The 19,768-nt window shown below is 42.8% G+C and overlaps 1 protein-coding gene across 3 annotated transcripts in view; it reads left to right on the top strand.

Moving 5' to 3' along the window:
* Positions 1-2,660: 2,660 nt before the first annotated feature.
* Positions 2,661-19,768, top strand: part of agap1 (ArfGAP with GTPase domain, ankyrin repeat and PH domain 1) — a 698,786-nt gene continuing 681,678 nt past the window's right edge. For all 3 annotated transcript variants that reach the window (XM_078228959.1, XM_078228960.1, XM_078228963.1), the window contains exon 1: positions 2,661-3,141. In XM_078228959.1, coding sequence (XP_078085085.1) covers positions 2,976-3,141 — 166 coding nt within the window. In that variant the 5' untranslated portion in view covers positions 2,661-2,975. The remainder of the gene's footprint in view (positions 3,142-19,768) is intronic.

The following is a 19,768-nucleotide window of genomic DNA, read 5'->3' on the forward strand; positions in this document are numbered from 1 at the left end:
ACTTCCTCGGACAACATGAGGTGGCAATTCTGCTGTTTGCCCATTTAACTCTGTTTTGACTACAATGTATTCTCTTAGAGGCACTATTTCCTGCTCTGTCCAAGACTGCAAGAAATTACAAAGGATCGTGAACGAAGCCCAGTCCATCACTGAAACCAGCCTCCCACCTTTGACACTGTCTACACTTCCCGCTGCTTTGGAAAAGCAGCCAGCATAATTAAGGACTCCCCGCACCCTGGACATTCTCTCTCCCATCTTCTTCTGTCGGGAAAAAGATGCAAAAGTCTGAGGACACGTACCAACCAACTCAAGAACAGCTTCTTCCCTGCTGCCATCAGACTTTTAAATGGACTTACCGCGCATTAAGTTGATCTTTCTTTACACCCTAGCTATGACTGTAACACTACATTCTGCACTCCTTTCCTTTCCTATGAACGGTATGCTTTGTCCCTATAGTGCGCAAGAAACAATACTTTTCACTGTATACTAATACTTGTGACAATAAATCAAATTAAATCCTTAGTGTAGTGTCATCTGGCTTTAATGGTAGGTGATTCAACTTTTGCACAGAGGTGGTCTCAGGAATTAAGGAGACGGCAGCCCCCATGTTGACCTCCATTCTGATTGGTTGTCCATTTAATTTTGCAACTACCCATAACTTATGTGATTCGCCTTGAACTGAAAGTACACTCAATTTCAATTCCTCGTCAGAATTATGTGCTCTGTCCTCATTGTTCTTATCATTTTCCTCTACTACATTGTAAATCCTTCTTGTAAAAGTATTTTATTCTTCCTTTTTGATTTGTCCTGTTTCCTTCTTTGGACATTCTGTTCTGGAGAAACTGGTTTCTGTCAGCAATCTTGGGCTATGTGACCAATTTTGCCATTTTTGTATCGACTATCTTTGTTCTGAACTCTGCAGCCTGAAATTCTCAGGGTGCTGGTTTTAATTTTCGGTATGGACCTGTTTCTCTTTTTCTGTCCAACAACCTTACCAGTCTGATACTGGTTGCAATAGGCTGACTTGCTGTTGATTCTGCCCCAATGTCGACAGTTGGTAAGTGCTGGTGAGGGAGGTGAGGAGGTTGGGGGCTGGCGAGGGAGGGGAGGAGAGGGGTTGTGGGAGCTGGGGAGGGGGTGTGGGAGCTGGCGAGGGAGAGGAGAGGGATGTCTGGCAAGGGAGGGGAGGGGGGTGGAGGCTTGTGAGGGAGGGGTGGGGAGGGGAGGCTGGTGAGGGAGGGGAGGCGGGGTGGGGGCTGGCAAGGGAAGGGAGGGGCGGGGATGGGGGCTGGTGAGGGAGGGGAGGGAGGGTGGGAGCTGGCGAGGGAGGGGAGGGGGATGGGAACTGGTGAGGGAAGTGTGGAGGCTGGCGAGGGAGGGGAGGAGGGGGAGTGTGGGCTGGCGAGGGAGGGGAGGATGAGGGGTGGGGGCTGGCGAGGGAGGGGAGTGGAGGGAGGGGAGAGAGGTGGGGTGGGCAGCACGGTGACACAGTGGTTAGCACTGCTGCTTCACAGCACCAGGGACCCGGATTTGATTCCAGGCTTGGGTGACTGTCCGGAGTTTGCACATTCTCCCCGTGTCTGTGTGGGTTTCCTCCACGTGCTCCGGTTTCCTCCCACAGTCCAAAGATGTGGGGGTTAGGTTGATTGGCCATAGTAAATTGACCTTCGTGTAGGGGATAGCAGGGTAAATATGTGGGGTTACAGGAATAACAGGTTGGGTGGGATTGTGATCAGTGCAGACTCGATGGGTCAAATGGCCTCCTACTGTACTGTGGGGATCCTATGGAGAGAGGGAGATGTGGCACAGTGGTAAGCACTGCTGCCTCACAGCGCCAGGGACTCGTGTTCAATTCCAGCCTTGCGTCACTGTCTGTGTGGAGTTTGCACGTTCTCCCCATGTCTGCGTGGGTTTCCTCCGGGTGCTTCAATTTCCTCCCACAGAACGAAAGACGTGCGGGTTAGGTGGATTGGCCATGGTAAAATTGCCCCTTAGTGTCAGAGGGATTAGCAGGGTCAGTTAGTGGGGTTACAGAGATGGGGAGGGGGGAATTGAGATGGGGGGATATTGAGATGAGAGGGCGATTGAGATGGGGGAGGATTGAGATGGGGTGGAGATTGAGATGGGGGGTTTGAGATGGGGGTTTGAAACGGGGGGATTGAGATGGGGGGTTTGAGATGGGGAGGACTGAGATGGGGAGGACTGAGATGGGGGGGATTGAATGGGGGGGATTGAATGGGGGGGATTGAGACGGGGGGATTGAGACGGGGGGATTGAGACGGGGGGATTGAGACGGGGGGTTGAGATGGGGGGGCTGAAACGGGGGGTGGTTGAGACGGGGGTGGTTGAGATGGGGGCATTGAGATGGGGGCATTGAGATGGGGGGGGTTGAGATGGGGATGGGGGCGGGTTGAGCCTGGGTAAAATGCACTATTGATGGGTCAGTGCAGACTCGATGGGCCGAATGTGCTGTAGGGATTGTGAGGGGGAAGGATGTGAGGCAGAGCGAGAGAGAGAAAGTGAGAGTTAGAGAGAGAGAGAGAGAGCTGGGACCAGGAGAGGGAGAGAGAGAGCCGCGCGCTCACTCCGGCCTCCGCGGCGGTTGAACCGACACCAACGGCCGCTTCGCGCCCCTCCCCCCGCCCCGCGCGAGCTGAGCACAGAGCCTGCCCGCCTCCCCTCACACACACCGGCCCGCGCGGGCCGCCACCGCCAGCAACCGCCCTTAACGCGCACACACACCCCGGCGGCTTATGGAGCGGCTCCTCGCCGTGTCTGTGGCACTTTGGTCGGGGGAGAGAGTGTTGTCGAGGCGGAGGATGCTGCAGGGCTGCCGGGGGGAGGTTGTCCTGCTCTAGTCCGGCCTTCCCTACCCCCCCTTGTCAGTCCAAACCCCCCCCTCCCCGCCTTCTCAAAAAATCCTCCTCTCTGTGGAGGAGTTGGGGGGGTTTGGTTTTTCCTTTTCGGGTTTGGAAATGATGAATTACCAGCAGCAGTTGGCCAACTCGGCGGCCATCCGAGCTGAGATCCAGCGCTTCGAGAGCGTCCACCCCAACATCTACTCCATCTACGACCTGCTGGAGAGAATTGAGGAGCCCATCCTGCAGAACCAGATCAGGGAACATGTCATCAGCATTGAGGGTAAGCAGCCAAACATTGAGGGGAGAGAGAGCACAAATATTGAGAGTAAGCAGCCAAACATTGAAGGGAGAGCGTGCAAACATTGAGGGTACACATCCAAACATTGAGGGGAAAGAGCACAAACATTGAGGGTACACTGCCAACATTGAGAAGAAGGAACACAAACATTGAGGGTACACAGTGCGAACATTGAGGGGAAGGAACACAAACATTGAGGGTACACAGTGCGATCACTGAAGGGAAAGAACACACATTGAGGGTACAGAGTGTGAACATTGAGGGGAAGGAACAGAAACATTGAGGGTACACATCCAAACATTGAGGGGAAAGAACACAAACACTGAGGGTATACATCCAAACATTGAGGGGAAGGAACACAAACATTGAGGGTGCACAGTGCGAACATTGCGGGGAAAGAACACAAACATTGAGGGTACACAGTGCAAACATTGTGGGGAAAGAACACAAACATTGAGGGTACACAGTGCAAACATTGTGGGGAAAGAACACACATTGAGTGTACACAGTGCGAACATTGAAGGGAAAGAACACAAATATTGAGGGTACACAGTGCGAACATTGAAGGGAAAGAACACAAATATTGAGGGTACACAGTGCGAACTTTGAGGGGAAGGAACACAAACATTGAGGGTACACAGTGCGAACACTGAGGGTATGCAGCCTAACATTAAGGATATGCAGCCAAACACTGAAGGGAAAGAGCGCAAACATTAGCCAGCAAAAACCAAAACGGGTTCTAGGGACACACAACAGAAACAATGGTTTTTGCGTATATACACACACTACAAAAATAACAAATGTTTTAAAAAACCTATTTAAAAACGTTTTTAAAAATTTAATGTACCCAAACAAGTTTTTGAATACAAGTGTGCATACATTTATAACAGTATAGAAAATACATGACACACAAATGAGTTGTTGGTAAAGCAGGCCAGGAGAAAGAAAAACTACTGCCAAGGTGAGAATTGAAGAGAAAATGGGTGGCTGTCAATTTTTAAAGTATTTTTAAAATATAAACTTGTCTCTTGTGTGACCGAGAACTTTGACAAATTGGTTTTGAGATTGAATGCAAATATCCACCTGTGAAGCAAATGAGCTTTAGTCAGGGTGGCATTATTGGTCGGATTTGATTCAGTCTTTCAGGTGGCCTTGCATAAATGAAGATGGTTGGACCTCATACCTTGGGGCCTGTTACAGCAAGGATTTCGAAGTCATTGCATGTTGTGGTTATGCTTTTGTAAATTTAAGATTTCTCTTCCAAGAATATTTTAAAATCCTGCCAGTGTGCCAGGATCCTTGTTAATGGTAGCTCTTGTCAAATCTATTTGATAGTGAGTGGCTTGTTGCCGAATGAGCCAGGTTTTTTTAAAGGGCATGGTCAGAATTGTACCAATTTAAGGTCAAACATTGCTGTTTACCGAAGGAAGCTGTGTCACTTAAGACCATGTGTTGCTGATTTATTGTGTGTCAAATCTTTTATTTTTCTGACAGCCGTTTATTGTATAATGCTGTTCTTTTAGTTTAAGTGACATCAGTGTAAGAATAAACATTTGTTGCTTACAAATAATAAACACCTGAGAATGAAACCAATTAAAGAAATAACAGCATCTTCTGCGGTAGTGAGGATCAAAGTGGTTTTGTTTAATGATTTTCTTTATCGCATATCTATAAAATGTTAATTGCAAAAAGGATTGATTTGACCAAGTGAAATTAATTGGTTAAAAATGTAACACATTATTGCATACAGTAAAGACCGGGTGAATGTTACATTGAAAATTTATTTCCATGGAGTTCTTAAACTAAGTGTTGTAGGATGGCTTATATCATTGATTTTAGTCAGAATGATAATGTGTTGATGGCAAGGGGGCCAAATTCAAGAGGATGTGTAACAAACTGTGTCAGAGACCCAATAGTTACTCCCTGCCTGACATGTTATTTATTCTGAGGACTTGTAACTTTTAGTGTGAGGTTCATTTTTGGAGCCTTTTTTAATGGGGCTATTTATGTTCCAACTTTAATGTTGTGCTGAAGCACTTTCATTGCACTGGTGAAGATTTGAAGTATGTACAGTGAGCCAGAGCAGTAATCAACTCTTTGGGGGTGTGAAAGTGTAACCCCAGCAGCTTGGGGTGTTTCACAGCAGAAGCGCCATTTCCTTTGCCCAGTTAAAATGCGGTCTGTGGGAATTCAACTCCCTCCCCAGCTGAAAGTTGCTTGAAGCCGCAGTTATGATGTCAGCTAATATCAGGAAATGAGTGAAGCTGAAAAGCAGCTTCAGAATTATGGACTGAGTGCAACCTTGGTGTATTGGCATAAATTATCTCTTTATGGCTACATATAATTTTGGAGTGTTATATCCCTTTGTGCTTTATAACTGTATTCCAAGTCAGCTGTTTGAACTTGTGGCTTCCATTTCATTCTTGCATCAGTCAGTATGTGATCCAGACATAATTTAAATGTGTAAGCCGCTTTGATATATTATCATTATATTATTGTTTTATTGTTATTGTGGCTTTAGTTTTAATGTCTGCTTTGAGTTGTACATATGGAATGATGCTTTTGTTGGTCTTTTTAATCTTAATGTCTCTGGACTGCAAATATGAATACTTCCCACGTGCAAAGCACCTGGGATAAGGCTCGTACCGACTTTTCAAGCAGGGTTCTACACAGCTAGAAGGCCACCATTCTGCCTATGTTGAGTGCTTATAGGCAATTCAAAGCTTGCAGAGTTGTAAATCACTTTTTTGCTTAAATTTGAATTGTTCAATAATGTAATCTTGTTAAATAACAGCAAAGTAGGGATCCAGTGCTTAAAATCGGATTGAGATAGTTTGAAATAAGTAGACTTTGAGTTAAGAGAAGAGTGTACAGCCACGTTGTTGTGTGGGTTTGCATGGTGTTTTGGATTTTGGTGGGTGGTGCGGGACACGGTGGTTAGTTACAATCCAAAGGTATGTACACTGATCATGAAAAAATGTCAAGCTCACCAATAACTGTTGTACAGTTTCAGGTGACTCTTGCTCTTTGTGACTTGCTGATGTATTTTCACTGATATATGAAGCTTTCAAATGAATGATTTGTAAGTTCCATCTGGAAAGAGATTTATCACCTTATGCTTTCTGTTCTCAATAGACTTAAGGGCTGTATGTCATCCATAAATCTGGAATATTGCTTAGGAACTGTTTATTTTTAACCATAATCGTTCTATATCACGTGTTTGTTAATAGTGGGTGCTAGGCTTACAAATAAACTTGAAAGTAGTTGACTAGATTCTTGAATTTGAGATAGTCTATCAGGGAAAACATGATTCTGTCTTGCTGAAGGAATAACTGTATTGCCCCCCCGCCCCTCTTCAGGCTTCTTGGTATTTTCCGTCACTCTTTGACTCTGCTGTTGGCCTCTTGTAAAACCTTGAAACTAGCCACCAGAGATGCACTTAGTGTTTTGCCCTTGACAGCCTAGGAGATTCATAATCCAGTTTGTGGGGAAACACATGCACACACTTTTCCCTATTAACAAGATCCAAAAATACTTTGTGTCCACAGTTGCCCCTCTGACAGTATCTTTGAATACTGTGTTCATGTTTGATGATACTGTAATCAGGATAAACAGTACCTACATTCACAAGGGTACTAATTAAATAAAGCAGCAATACTGATTCCAAAGTAAAGAGGGTGACGCAAGATTAAGCCAGCTCAGAATTTACTGTCTGAAAAGGTGGCTAGAGGTGACCTTGTTGAAGTATTGAAGTTGTAAACAAGGTAAACTCAGATTCAAAATACACCAACAAAATAGCGCCAGAGGATATAAATAGAAATGATAGTAAAATATTTTTGGGACATAGATTGTTTTACTTATGGACTTGGAGATATGTGAAGCAAGGCAAAAACATTGAAGTGAATTGAAATGGACAGCATTTTGGGAGAGTGGGTGTGAAGGAAGAATGAACTTTTGATGGGGCAAATAGTTGGTTTTCATTTTCCACCACTCATTTTTAGTAGTAATGAACACCAGTGAAAGACAAATCTGAATGTTTTCTTAATGGCGAGTAATTTGGGAGCCATGGAGGATCAAATACTTTTAGAGATCCATGTGTGCGGAACTGAAAGTTAGTATGCAGTTGCAAAAAGTAATCAAAAAGGCAAATAACATATTGGATTCTATCTTAAGGGGATTGGAATGCAAAAGTAAGGGAGGCATGCTTCAGTTGTACAAAGCTTTATCTAACCTCATCAGAAGCATTGTGTTTAGTTTTGAGTACCAAAGCTCAGGAAAGATACATTGACTGGCATGACTATAGGGTTCGTGGTGGGAGATATAGGAAGGATATCAGAGGTAGGTTCTTTACGCAGAGAGTGGTTGGGGTCTGGAATGGACTGCCTGCAGTGATAGTGGAGTCAGACACTTTAGGAACATTTAAGCGGTTATTGGATAGGCACATGGAGCACACCAGGATGATAGGGAGTGGGATAGCTTGATCTTGGTTTCAGATAAAGCTCGGCACAACATCGTGGGCCGAAGGGCCTGTTCTGTGCTGTACTGTTCTATGTTCTATGACTGTGGAAGTGGTGCAACCCAGATTTGTCAGAATGATATTCAGGCTTAAGGGTTAAATTATAAAGACAGGATGCATAAACCAGGCTTGCATTCTCTTGAACTCTGAAGGGTGATCAAGTTGAGGTGTTTGAAATGTCGAAGAGATTCAGTGGGGTAGTTAGAGAGAAGCATTTTCCTCTAATGGAGGAATCCAGAACAAGTGGCATAGAAAATAGGACATTCAGCTCCTTGAGCCTTCACCACCATTCAACAGGATCATGCTGATCCTCTATCTCAATGCTATACTCCCACTCTCTCCCCATACTCCTTGACGCCTTTATTGTTTAGAAATCTATCTATTTCCTTCCTTAATATATTCAGTGACTTAACCCCAGAGCCTTTTGTGGTAGAGAATTCCACAGATTCTCTACTCTGAATGAAGAAGTTTCTCCTAATTTCAGCCCTAAATGGCCTACCCCATATTCTGAGACTGTGACCCCTTGTTTTAGACTTTCCAGCCAGATGTAACATCATCCCGACATTCAGTCTGTCCAGCCCTGTCATAATTTTATATGTTTCAATGAGTTCCTCTCTCATTCTTCAAAACTCCGGTGAGTCCAGGCCCAGTCAACCCAATTTCTCCTTGTACGCCAATCCTGTCATCCCAGGAATCAGTCTGCAGAACCTTCGCAGCACATGACAAGTATATCCTTTTTTGGGTAAGGCGACCAAAACTGCATACAATGCTCCAGTTGTGGCCTTACCAAAGCCCTGTACAGCTGCAATAAGGCATCCTTGCTCCTATACTCAAGTCATTTTGCAATGAAGGCCAACATACTATTTGCCTTCCTAACTGCTTGCTGCACTTGCATGCTTGCTTTCAGTAACTGGTATACAAGGACACCTAAGTCCCTTTGCACGTCAGCATTTCCCAATCCTTCACCCATTAAATAATACTCTGCCATTCTGTTTTTCCTACTGAAGTGGATAATTTCACGCTTATCCACGTTATACTGCATCTGTCATGTATTTGTCCAATCACTCAACTTGTATAAATTGCCTTGAAGCCTCTCTACATTCTTCTCACCATTCACATTCCCACCTAATTTTGTGTCATCAGCAAACTTGGAAATTTTACATTTGGTTCCCTCACCCAAATCATCAGTAAATGTTGTGATTAACTGAGGTCCCAGCGGTACCCCAATAGTGACTGATTGCCACTACAAAAAGACCCATTTATTCCTACTCTGTTTTCTGCCTGCTAACTAATTCTCAATCCATGCCAAGATATAACCCCAGTCCCATATGTTTTAATTTTGCACACTAACCTCTTATGTGGGACTTTATCAAAAGCTTTCTGCACTCTCTCTCTCTCTCTTCCCCCCCCCCCCCCCACCCCGGTTCTTCCATATCTATTCTATTAGTTACTTCTTTAAAAAACTCCAGTAAATTTGTCAAACATGATTTCCCTTTCATAAATCCATGTTGACTTTGACTAATCTGGGTGATATTTTCTAAGTGTCTTGTTATCACATTCTTCATAATAGACTAGTATTTTCCCTACTATTGATGTTAGAACCTACACGTCCACTATTGCCATGGTCACTATCTTCCTGGGCAGTGGATTATCAGGCCATGGGGATTCATCGGCTTTCAGCCCCATTAATTTCTCCGCCCCTTTTTTTTTAACTAACATTAATTTCCTTCAATTCCTCCTTCTCACTAGACCCTTGGTTCCCTAGTATTTCTGGGAAATTATTTGAGTCTTCTGTGAAGTCAGATCTAAAGTAATTGTTGAATAGCTAAGCCATTTCTTTGTTCTCCATTATAAATTCTCCAGTTTCAAACTGTAAAAGACCTACATTTGTCTTCACTAATCCTTTACTTTTAATATACTATAGAAGCTTTTACAGTCCCCTTTTGTGTTCCTTACAAGTTTATTGTTGTACTCTATTTTTTCCCTCTTAATCAATCTCTTGGTCCTTCTGAAATCAAGGAATTAGAGCTGGGCCATTTAATGGGGAAAGCAGGAAGCACTGAAATCAGTGGAATAGTGGAAAGCTGAAATTTGGGTCCCCAGAAGGCTGTGCTAAGATTTTTAGAGCTTGGATGATATCAAGAGAAACGGAGCAATAGAGTTAAGGTGCAGATGAACCATGATCTAACAGAATATGGGGACAGGCTAATCCTACTCCTCCGCTCCAAAGCCAATAACTTGCTTATGAGAACTGTGTGTTTTCGGAGATCTGAAGGAAGATGTAGACATGATTTTTTTTCTCTGTTGTTTAGAGACCCTTAGCAGTGGGGTCAGTAACTAGGGGGCATAGATTTAAAGTGATCGGTAGAAGGATTAAGAGGGAATTGAGTAATTCTTTCATCTAGAGGGTGCTGAGGGATTGGAACTTGATGCCTGAAAGGGTGGTAGAGGCAGAAACACTCATCACATTTTTAGATACTTGGATGTGCTTGTTGCCATAACCTACAGGGCTCAGCACTCAGGACTAAGAGCTGGAATGTGGAATTAGGTTGGATAGCACTTTTCAGTAAGAAGTCTCACAACACCAGGTTAAAGTCCAACAGGTTTATTTGGCAGCACTAGCTTTCAGAGCCTCAAGCTCCTTCTTCAGGTGAGTGAGGACTTGTGTTCACAAACAGGACATATAAAGACACAAACTCAATTTACAAGATAATGGTTGGAATGCGAGTCTTTACAGGTAATCAAGTCTTAAAGGTACAGACAATGCGAGTGGAGAAAGGGTTAAGCACAGGTTAAAGAGATGTGTATTGTCTCCAGCCAGGACAGTTAGTGAGATTTTGCAAGCTCAGGCAAGTCGTGGGGGTTACAGATAGTGTGACATGAACCCAAGATCCCGGTTGAGGCTGAATTCATGTGTGCGGAACTTGGCTATCAGTTTCTGCTCAGCGATTCTGCGTTGTCGTCATGTGTCGTGAAGGCCGCCTTGGAGAACGCTTACCCGTGACTACTGAAGTGTTCCCCGACTGGAAGGGAACACTCCTGCCTGGTGATTGTTGAGCGGTGTTCATTCATTCATTGTTGTAGCGTCTGCATGGTCTCCCCAATGTACCATGCCTCGGGACATCCTTTCCTGCAGCGTATCAGGTAGACAACGTTGGCCGAGTCGCAAGAGTATGTACCGTGTACCTGGTGGATGGTGTTCTTGCGTGAGACGATGGCATCCGTGTCGATGATCCGGCACGTCTTGCAGAGGTTGCTGTGGCAGGATTGTGTGATGTCATGGTCACTGTTCTCCTGAAGGCTGGGTAGTTTGCTGCGGACAATGGTCTGTTTGAGGTTGTACCCAGCCTGCAGGAGAACAGTGACCACGACATCACACAACCCTGCCACAGCAACCTCTGCAAGACGTGCTGGATCATCGACATGGATGCCATCATCTCACATGAGAACACCATCCACCAGATACACGGTACATACTCTTGCGACTCGGCCAACGTTGTCTACCTGATAAGCTGCAGGAAAGGATGTTCCGAGGCATGGTACCTTGGGGAGACCGTGCAGACGCTACGACAACGAATGAATGCACACCGCTCAACAATCACCAGGCAGGAGTGTTCCCTTCCAGTCGGGGAACACTTCAGCAGTCAAGGGCATTCAGCCTCTGATCTTCGGGTAAGCGTTCTCCAAGGCGGCCTTCATGACACACGACGACAATGCAGAATCGCTGAGCAGAAACTGATAACCAAGTTCCGCACACATGAGGATGGCCTCAACCGGGATCTTGGGTTCATGTCACACTATCTGTAACCCCCACGACTTGCCTGGGCTTGCAAAATCTCACTAACTGTCCTGGCTGAAGACAATACACATCTTTCTAACCTGTGCTTAACCCTCTCTCCACTCACATTGTCTGTACCTTTAAGACTTGATTACTTGTAAAGACTTGCATTCCAACCATTATCTTGTAAATTGAGTTTGTGTCTTTATATGTCCTGTTTGTGAACACAAGTCCTCACTCACCTGAAGAAGGAGCTTGAGGCTCCAAAAGCTAGTGCTGCCAAATAAACTTGTTGGACTTTAACCTGGTGTTGTGAGACTTCTTACTGTGTTTACCCCAGTCCAACGCCGGTATCTCCACATCATAGCACTGATATGGTGGGCTTTGGCAAAAGGCTGGGTGCCAACGTTTTGGATCTTTGCTATATTTTTCTGGACTTTTAAAGTTTCAGTAGTATCAACAATTCTAATCTTTCATTAGGGTATTTTATATTATTGTTACTTTGATAGTTTTGCTAAGTAAAACTATATATGTTAGGAAATGCTGGAAACTGCACCTGAAATGTTCTTGATTGCAGGGTGAAGAAATACATTGTGTTAACATATGGCTGTGAGGATTTTCAATTTTTCTTTTATGTGACTGGACAGAATAAATTGGCAAGCTACTCAAGTTTCTCATCTAAACTTTTGAAAAACAATGTCATCTAAGTGAAAACTGTACTTTCAGTGTCGAAGACTTGTTTGAAATTAGGATATTAATAATCAAATATAGAAAGCTGTTGATCTCACCAATGCTGGTGAGCTCCAGTGAAAAATTAGCCTAAAGGTAGCCCAGTGGACCAGACTAACAGGTAATTATGCACTCTGCTGTTACAGTAATAACCTAAACTTCGTTTTGTCTGAGCCTCAAAGACCTTGATTGCAAAAGTACAGCTTGTAACTGCTATTGGGACTTCACTTTGGCTAATAAAAATTACTGACTTAGTGGTACATTTTAGGGCCATCTCTGGCCGTGGGTTAATTCCCATCCAGGTAAACGTTCAGATTTGTCATGATTAAGTATATTAAGTATTAGGATATATAAAATCAGAACGTACACAAACATCATCTGGACAAAATGGAACCTGTTTTTAAAAAAAGTCCTTCCATGTCTGCAACTTATAATGAACTTCATTTGTTGCTATTTGTTATGCTTTTCCTACTTCAGTCTTAATTCCAAACTTCACCATGAATCTTGATAGCCTTATCACTAGGCCTTGATATATATCGAATTAAACAAGTCACGCACTGAAACTGAGTCAATAGTGCTTAAAGAATAAATGTGGCCTTCTGTTAGTATTCTGAAGACTGCTTTGGCATAATGTTGTGGATGAAAATGCAGCATGTGTTTTTATTCAAAGTGATATATAAGTGGCTTCAAGATCTATTTTTGATCTTCTGCACTCTGGTTCATTTAAAAACACATAGTGCCTTTATTTGTGTATAATTACCTCTGAATGAAATTATATTGTACATAATGACTTCTTCTTCCTTCCTATCTTGTATAATTTCCGACTAGTATGCATTGAATCATTCTTCTTAGTCATGTGTAACCCTGTCTCCCATTCTTCATGTCTTTTTTGTGCAAAGTCGTTGTTGTTTGCTCCCTAATCATATTATCTGACACCAACAGCTTGTACTGCATCTAATCCTCCACGTAAGAAACTCTTGGGCCTTTTCTTTATTGCCATCTTTAAAAAATCTGATCCAACCATAACACTTTTGGGCAAAACAAACTGTCAGAATCCACCTGTATAGACAAGAATGCGAGAGATCTATTTTACAGCTGCAGCAGTCAGAATGCTTCTAATGTTTGACAGACTTGTAACCCTGCCTTGTACTGTAGCTACCGCGATTATGTTTGGACATGCCCTGAATGCCCAAATGGGAGTAGCTGACTGTAATTTATGTCAGAATGTATCTAGTTGTAGTGGAAGAGTATGATTCAGGCCCAATTGATTGTATGAGTTAAATTCTTAGAAACCAGCATTTGATACATCTGCAGTGACTACTAGCCTTTATAAATTAAGGTAAATGATGCAGTGGCAGAGAAGATGGAGTGTCACCCCTATTATTAATCAGTAGGGTATTTATGTGCTTTGACAAGCTGTGAATCAGACCCTCTTGTTATTTTGGAACTTTGAAATTCATTTTCTCTTTGTAGTCCAAATGTGTAAATGCTGATTCCTTATCTAAAGAGCCATCCCAAATTTTCCAATGCTTCAGATGAGACTTGAAAAAAAATAATTCAGAGGATGTGGACATCGTTTGCAAAGCCAGTATTTTTTTCCAAAAATATACACAATTAATAAAATTTGTGCAAAGTACATTCCAAAAAATTTCAAATTGGACATTACAGAAATTGGGGGATGGCACAGTAGTTAGCACTGCTGCCTCACAGCACCAGGGACCTGGGTTCGATTCCCGCTTGGGTCACTGTCTGTGTGGATTTTGCACATTCTCCCCGTGTCTGCGTGCGTTTCCTCCAGGTGTTCTGGTTTCCTCCCACAGTTTGAAAGACGTGCTGGTTAGGTGCATTGACCTGAACAAGCACTGTAGTGTGACGACTAGGGAATTTCACAGTAACTTCATTGCAGTGTTAATGTAAGCTTTACTTGTGACTAATAAATAAACTTTACATTCTCGAAAGAGGTTGGCAATGGTCTCTTGCCCCATCCCGAATTGCTCTTTAGACAACTGGATGGATTGCTCCTCCACCTGTCCCTCCCTGCTTTTTCAATGCATAAAACCCATCATATTTTTACTTCTCTTCAGTTCCGAAGAAGAGTCATATTGGACTCAAAACATTAACTCTTTTCTCTCCACAGATCCTGCCAGACCTGCCGATTTTTTTTTTTATTCAGCACTTTCTGTTTTATTTTGGATGGGTTTCTAGGCAAGTATGCAGAACAGCTAAGAGTCAACCGCATTACTTTGGGTATGGAGTCAGATATATAGGTCAGATCAAGTAAAGTATCATTCCCTAGAAGGACATTAGTGAACCAGACAGGTTTTTATATCAATCCAGTAGTGAAACACAAACTAGAAGCAGGAGTAGGCCATCCAGCCCTTTGAGTCTGCTCCACCATTCATTTTGATCATGGCTGACCATCAAATTCAAGATCCTGATCCCCCTTCTCCCCCACATATCCCTTGATCCCTTTAGCTCCTAGAGCTATATCTAATTTCTTCTTGAAATCAGACAATATCTTGGCCTCAGCCACATTCTGTGGTAGTGAATTCCACACATTCACCACCCTGTATATTTAATTCAATTTAAATTTCCTAGCTGCCGTGGTGGGATATGAACTTGTGTGTCTGGATTATTACTCAAGGCCTTTGGATGTTAGTTTAGTAACATAACTGCTATGCTATTGTAGCGAAGATTGGATTGCACTGGTGCAGGAGTTTCCGGACACTAGCACTTGTAATGGAAGTCTTTGGCTGGAATTTTCCTGTCCCACCTGTCACGGGAATCGTAGCAGGCGGGGGCGGACCATGCAAAAGTCCGTTGACCCCGGGTGACAATTTCTGACCTTGGGGCGAGTGCAACCGGAAAATCCCACCCATTGTCTCTGAAATTGATCCAAATTGTTACACTTGCATTTATTGCCAGCACAAGAATTTTGACTTTTTCTTCTTGTCGGTACTACAACTGAATTCAGGTTGACTTAAAGATCAGAGGATCCAATGACTTGCAAAAAATTCTAGCTGTTTGTTATATTGTTGCACTATTCCAATGCTACTTGGGAATTATATGTTCGTGTGTATGTATACATAAGTATCCAGAGTGTCACATCATTCACCACTGCACTGAGCATTGAACCAAAAATGCTCAAAGTCTAGTAACTTGAGAAATAGATTTGATGAAGCTGCAGCATTTGAGTCTAAAAGTGTGATCTGAGAACCACAAGACATAATACTGTTTATTGATTGTAATTCAGATGGTCTATAGGAAGTAGGCGTGTAATCAACCAGCTCCTGAATTATAATGAAACTAGCTTTATTGTGTTAAAGCCTCTATCTCCATTGGGAGTGTGTGAAATCCAATTGAAATCTGTATGTTTGCCATATTGCTGTGCTTTGTTGTGTCCATGAAATTAGACTGTGGGTGGGGATAACTTAAATACACATCAATCAGTACATGCCATTGAGACCTGAATGTAGTAATTAAGAAGAGGCTAAATATTCTTAAAAATGTGGTTGAATAAATAATGAGTAAAGAAATAACAAACAAACTGGCATTGGTACAGCAGTTTTCATTCAGAATGTCTCAAAGCATTTCCTTAAAAAACTTGGATAAGCTGTGTGGTATAACAGGAAAGGATAATCCTATGAATTTAGCATTTTTATCATCCACGTTCTGCACATTTAATGTGTAATTTTGCATTTCCCCATGTTATATTCAGATTGACTGTTCCCAGGTCAGACCAGATGAAATGAGGTGGTGGGTCAAATTTTTTTTCTCTATCCTGTCAGGTACTGTAATGTAGCAGGAGCAGCATATACATATTAAGCCTGGACTCAGAACTAAGTGCTGAATTTCTATTGCGGGCTAGTGAATTTTTAAAAATTCTGTAGCCTCCTCAAAGTAGATTTTTAAACAAAAATGTGATCATATTGGTCTGCAGCAGTCAAGCGATCAAGCAGTAGCTCACATTTTTACAAGTAATTGATATTTTTGTCGGCTCAGTTTTTAGGAGTATGTGTTGAATCCTTTCATTGAGCGAGGAAAATAGTGGATGGTTCTGGCAGCCATTGCACAGAAATTCTTTATTGATCTCTTAAATGAATTGTACAGCTTTTAAAGTTATGTAACATTTTATAACTTATGAATGTTGCGGCCATATCAATTCTTATCTAATTTTACCAGCTTTTGAGCTTTTTAAGAAGGTTTAGCTAGAATTAGAACATAGAACAGTACAGCACAGAACAGGCCCTTCGGCCCACGATGTTGTGCCGAGCTTTATCTGAAACCAAGATCAAGTTATCCCACTCCCTATCATCCTGGTGTGCTCCATGTACCTATCCAATAACCGCTTAAATGTTCCTAAAGTGTCTGACTCCACTATCACTGCAGGCAGTCCATTCCACACCCCAACCACTCTCTGCGTAAAGAACCTACCTCTGATATCCTTCCTGTATCTCCCACCACGAACCCTATAGTTATGCCCCCTTGTAATAGCTCCATCCACCCGAGGAAATAGTCTTTGAGGAAATAGAATTGAGGCAGTGATCCCACAAGATTTCACCTTGGTTACTGAGAGCATGGCGAGGCTTGCAGGAATTGAGAGAGTGAGGGCTCATTAGAGATTTCCAAAAACTTATGCAACCCTAGACCAGCAAACTATAGATGTTTCAACACATAGAAAATAGTGTTTTGGGAGAGATTTCCCGAGAGGGGATTTTGCAACTGGGAGATGTGGCCTGTGAACTGTTGCTACTGATATTCTGTGCGGACTGTTTGGATTGATGCAGAGTTATTGAATGTTAAGAACTCTCTAATCCCAGTCTTTGGTTATGTTGGCCCGGTTCATATGCTAGTGCCTCTTCTTGTGTTGCTTGAGTCAAAATCTGGTAGATGAGGGCTGTTGAGGTTTTCTCATAATGATCAAATATTTGCATGCTGAGAGTCATGAAACATTTAACTCAAGTTCCCTTTCATCTTAGTTCCTCTGGGGAGTTGCTAATAATGGATCTTGGTGCCCTGGTTTCAGTTTTGTCTACCAGTGAAAGAGCAACTCTTTCCAAGGCTCTCAAAATTCACACAGGCGAAACCAGCAGATAAATACAAGCACATGTAGGAGAGATTTGCCTGGTCTATCAGAGCTGGATTGTCAGGATTGGTGTTGCAGCTTGAACAGTCTATTGAAGAACACTGACAGCTTGCTGCTGCTTTGGGAAAGGATGGACCTTTAGAATGGATTGAGCCATCCTTATCACGAACACCGTGGGCGGCACGGTAGCACAGTGGTTAGCACTGCTGCTTCACAGCTCCAGGGAGCTGGAGTTCAATTCCCGGCTTGGGTCACTGTCGGTGTGGAGTTTGCACATTCTCCTCGTGTCTGCGTGGGTTTCCTCTGGGTGCTCCGGTTTCCTCCCACAGTCCAAAGATGTGCGGGTTAGGTTGATTGGCCATGCTAAAAAATTGCCCTTAGTGTCCTGAGATGCGTAGGTTAGAGGGATTAGTGGGTAAAATATGTAGGGATATGGGGGTAGAGCCTGGGTGAGATTGTGGTCGGTGCAGACTTGATGGGCCGAATGGCCTCTTTCTGTACTGTAGGGTTTCTATGATTTCTATGACTAGTCCATACAGTTTCTCTTCTAGTTCAGTAAAGGTCAAGATGGTGATTTCTCCGCAGCTTGCTAAATTGAGCTAAAACATTTTGTTGTGTATATTGTTCTTTTAGAATAGTGATATTCTCTGTCCCAGGACAGATTGGATATAGCTAAACTATAAGAGGCTATATTTGCAGTTAGAGAAAGTTTACTGGTCTGACGGAACAGGCAGTATGAAAAATCTTATTTATTTTGATGTTTGCTGCTCCCTGTCACCTCTCAGTACAATGACATTAAGAAGCAGCTGGCTAAGAACCTGAATGTCTGTTGCAATAAATTTTACATCCAGCTGCAGGGATATATTTCAAGTAGTGCCTTTGAATGAAAGGCAAACAGTTATATTTTATGTCTTGTTATAAATATTTCTATTATCTACCGTGTGTGCATTTGTTCGTTTGTTTGTTTTAGGTTGAGCAGGTTTAGCGAGTGGAGGATAGTGGAACCAATATGAGGAGCTGAGGGAGAGAGCAGAGAGAATAGGGATGTTACATTGGTGAGGATAGAGGGGGTTGGAGTAATGGAACAGATGGTCTTCAGAGAGGGGAAATTAAGGTCTGGTGGGGTATAGGAAACGCAGTATGTGGGAGGGTGTTGATGTAAAAGGAAAATTAGTCCACGATGGGGTAACTGCTGTCAGCTAAAATTTCAGGAGGGGATTGTAATTGGCAATGATTTGTACATTCTGAGCCTGGCTGTGGAAAGTTCTCTTTGTTTTAGGTGACACAGTGAACAGGCACAACAGTTTGTTTGTACAATGCAATTTTCATGCACATTTTATGTTCTGTCGTTTTTTTTGTATTTGGTGCTGAATTACTTTCTGTAGTCAGTGAATCTTGTGGTGGGGGTGGGGGGGCGGGTGGCTGATTCTCTTTTGTCTTGATTGTTCATATTCTTAATGTATAACTTGTGCTACCAAATAAACCTGTTGGACTTTAACCTGGTGTTGTGAGACTTCTTACTGTGCTTACTCCAGTCCAATGCCAGCATCTCCACATCATGTTATTAGGACCACAGGCTCCCAATCTGAATGGATGCTTGGAAAGTTTGTAATGTCATTTCTTGTACATTTCAGTATCTACCCTCAACCCCAAATCATAAGAAGCAAGGTGAGGTTGTCAGTTGAGAAAACTGCAAGAGTAATGTCCAAAATAGACTCCCTTTTTCATAGACTCCCTACAGTGCAGAAGGAGGCCATTCGGTCCATCGAGTCTGCACCGACCACAATCCCACCCAGGCCCTATTCCCAGAACCCCACATATTTACCCTGCTAATCCCCTGACACTAAGGGTCAATTTAGCATTGCCAATCTTTGGACAAATGTTTTGCAAGGTTGAATTTCAGAGGGTATTTGACTTTTGTTCTGGCTTACAATTTTTATTTTGTAAGTGCAGTTGCTCACTTAACCAGAAGTGACGCATGTTATGAACTAAAGGGTTAACTAGGTGAATGGTGTAAAAATGCAAAAGACTGGAGGAAGTCTGTATCCTATGTATAGTAATATTAACCATCAGTGGTGTGTGCATATTAAGTAGATGAGTTATTTTGAGTTTGACTGTTAGCAGTGTTGTTACACCATAATAATTTTATACATATATTTGGCAAGGGGAGGGACTCGGACTGTTAGCAGAATAGGGACACAGTATAACATAGAAAAGCAATCAGGTCAGAAAGAATACAGCAGTAGTAAGTTTCAAGGGAGTAAGACGAGGCTGGAGGGCCTCTACTTTAATGCCAGAAGTATTAAAGGTAAAACGGATGAGTTAAGGGCGAGATTTGATTTGATTTATTATTGTCACATGTATTTAACATACAATGAAAAATATTGTTTCTTGCGCCCTATACAGACAAAACATATTGTTCATAGAGAAGGAAACGAGAGAGTGCAGAATGTAGTGTTACAGTCATAGCTAGGGTGTAGAGAAAGATCAACTTAATTAA

This window comes from Mustelus asterias, chromosome 14 (assembly GCF_964213995.1).
Source record: "Mustelus asterias chromosome 14, sMusAst1.hap1.1, whole genome shotgun sequence".
Lineage (NCBI taxonomy): Eukaryota > Metazoa > Chordata > Chondrichthyes > Carcharhiniformes > Triakidae > Mustelus > Mustelus asterias.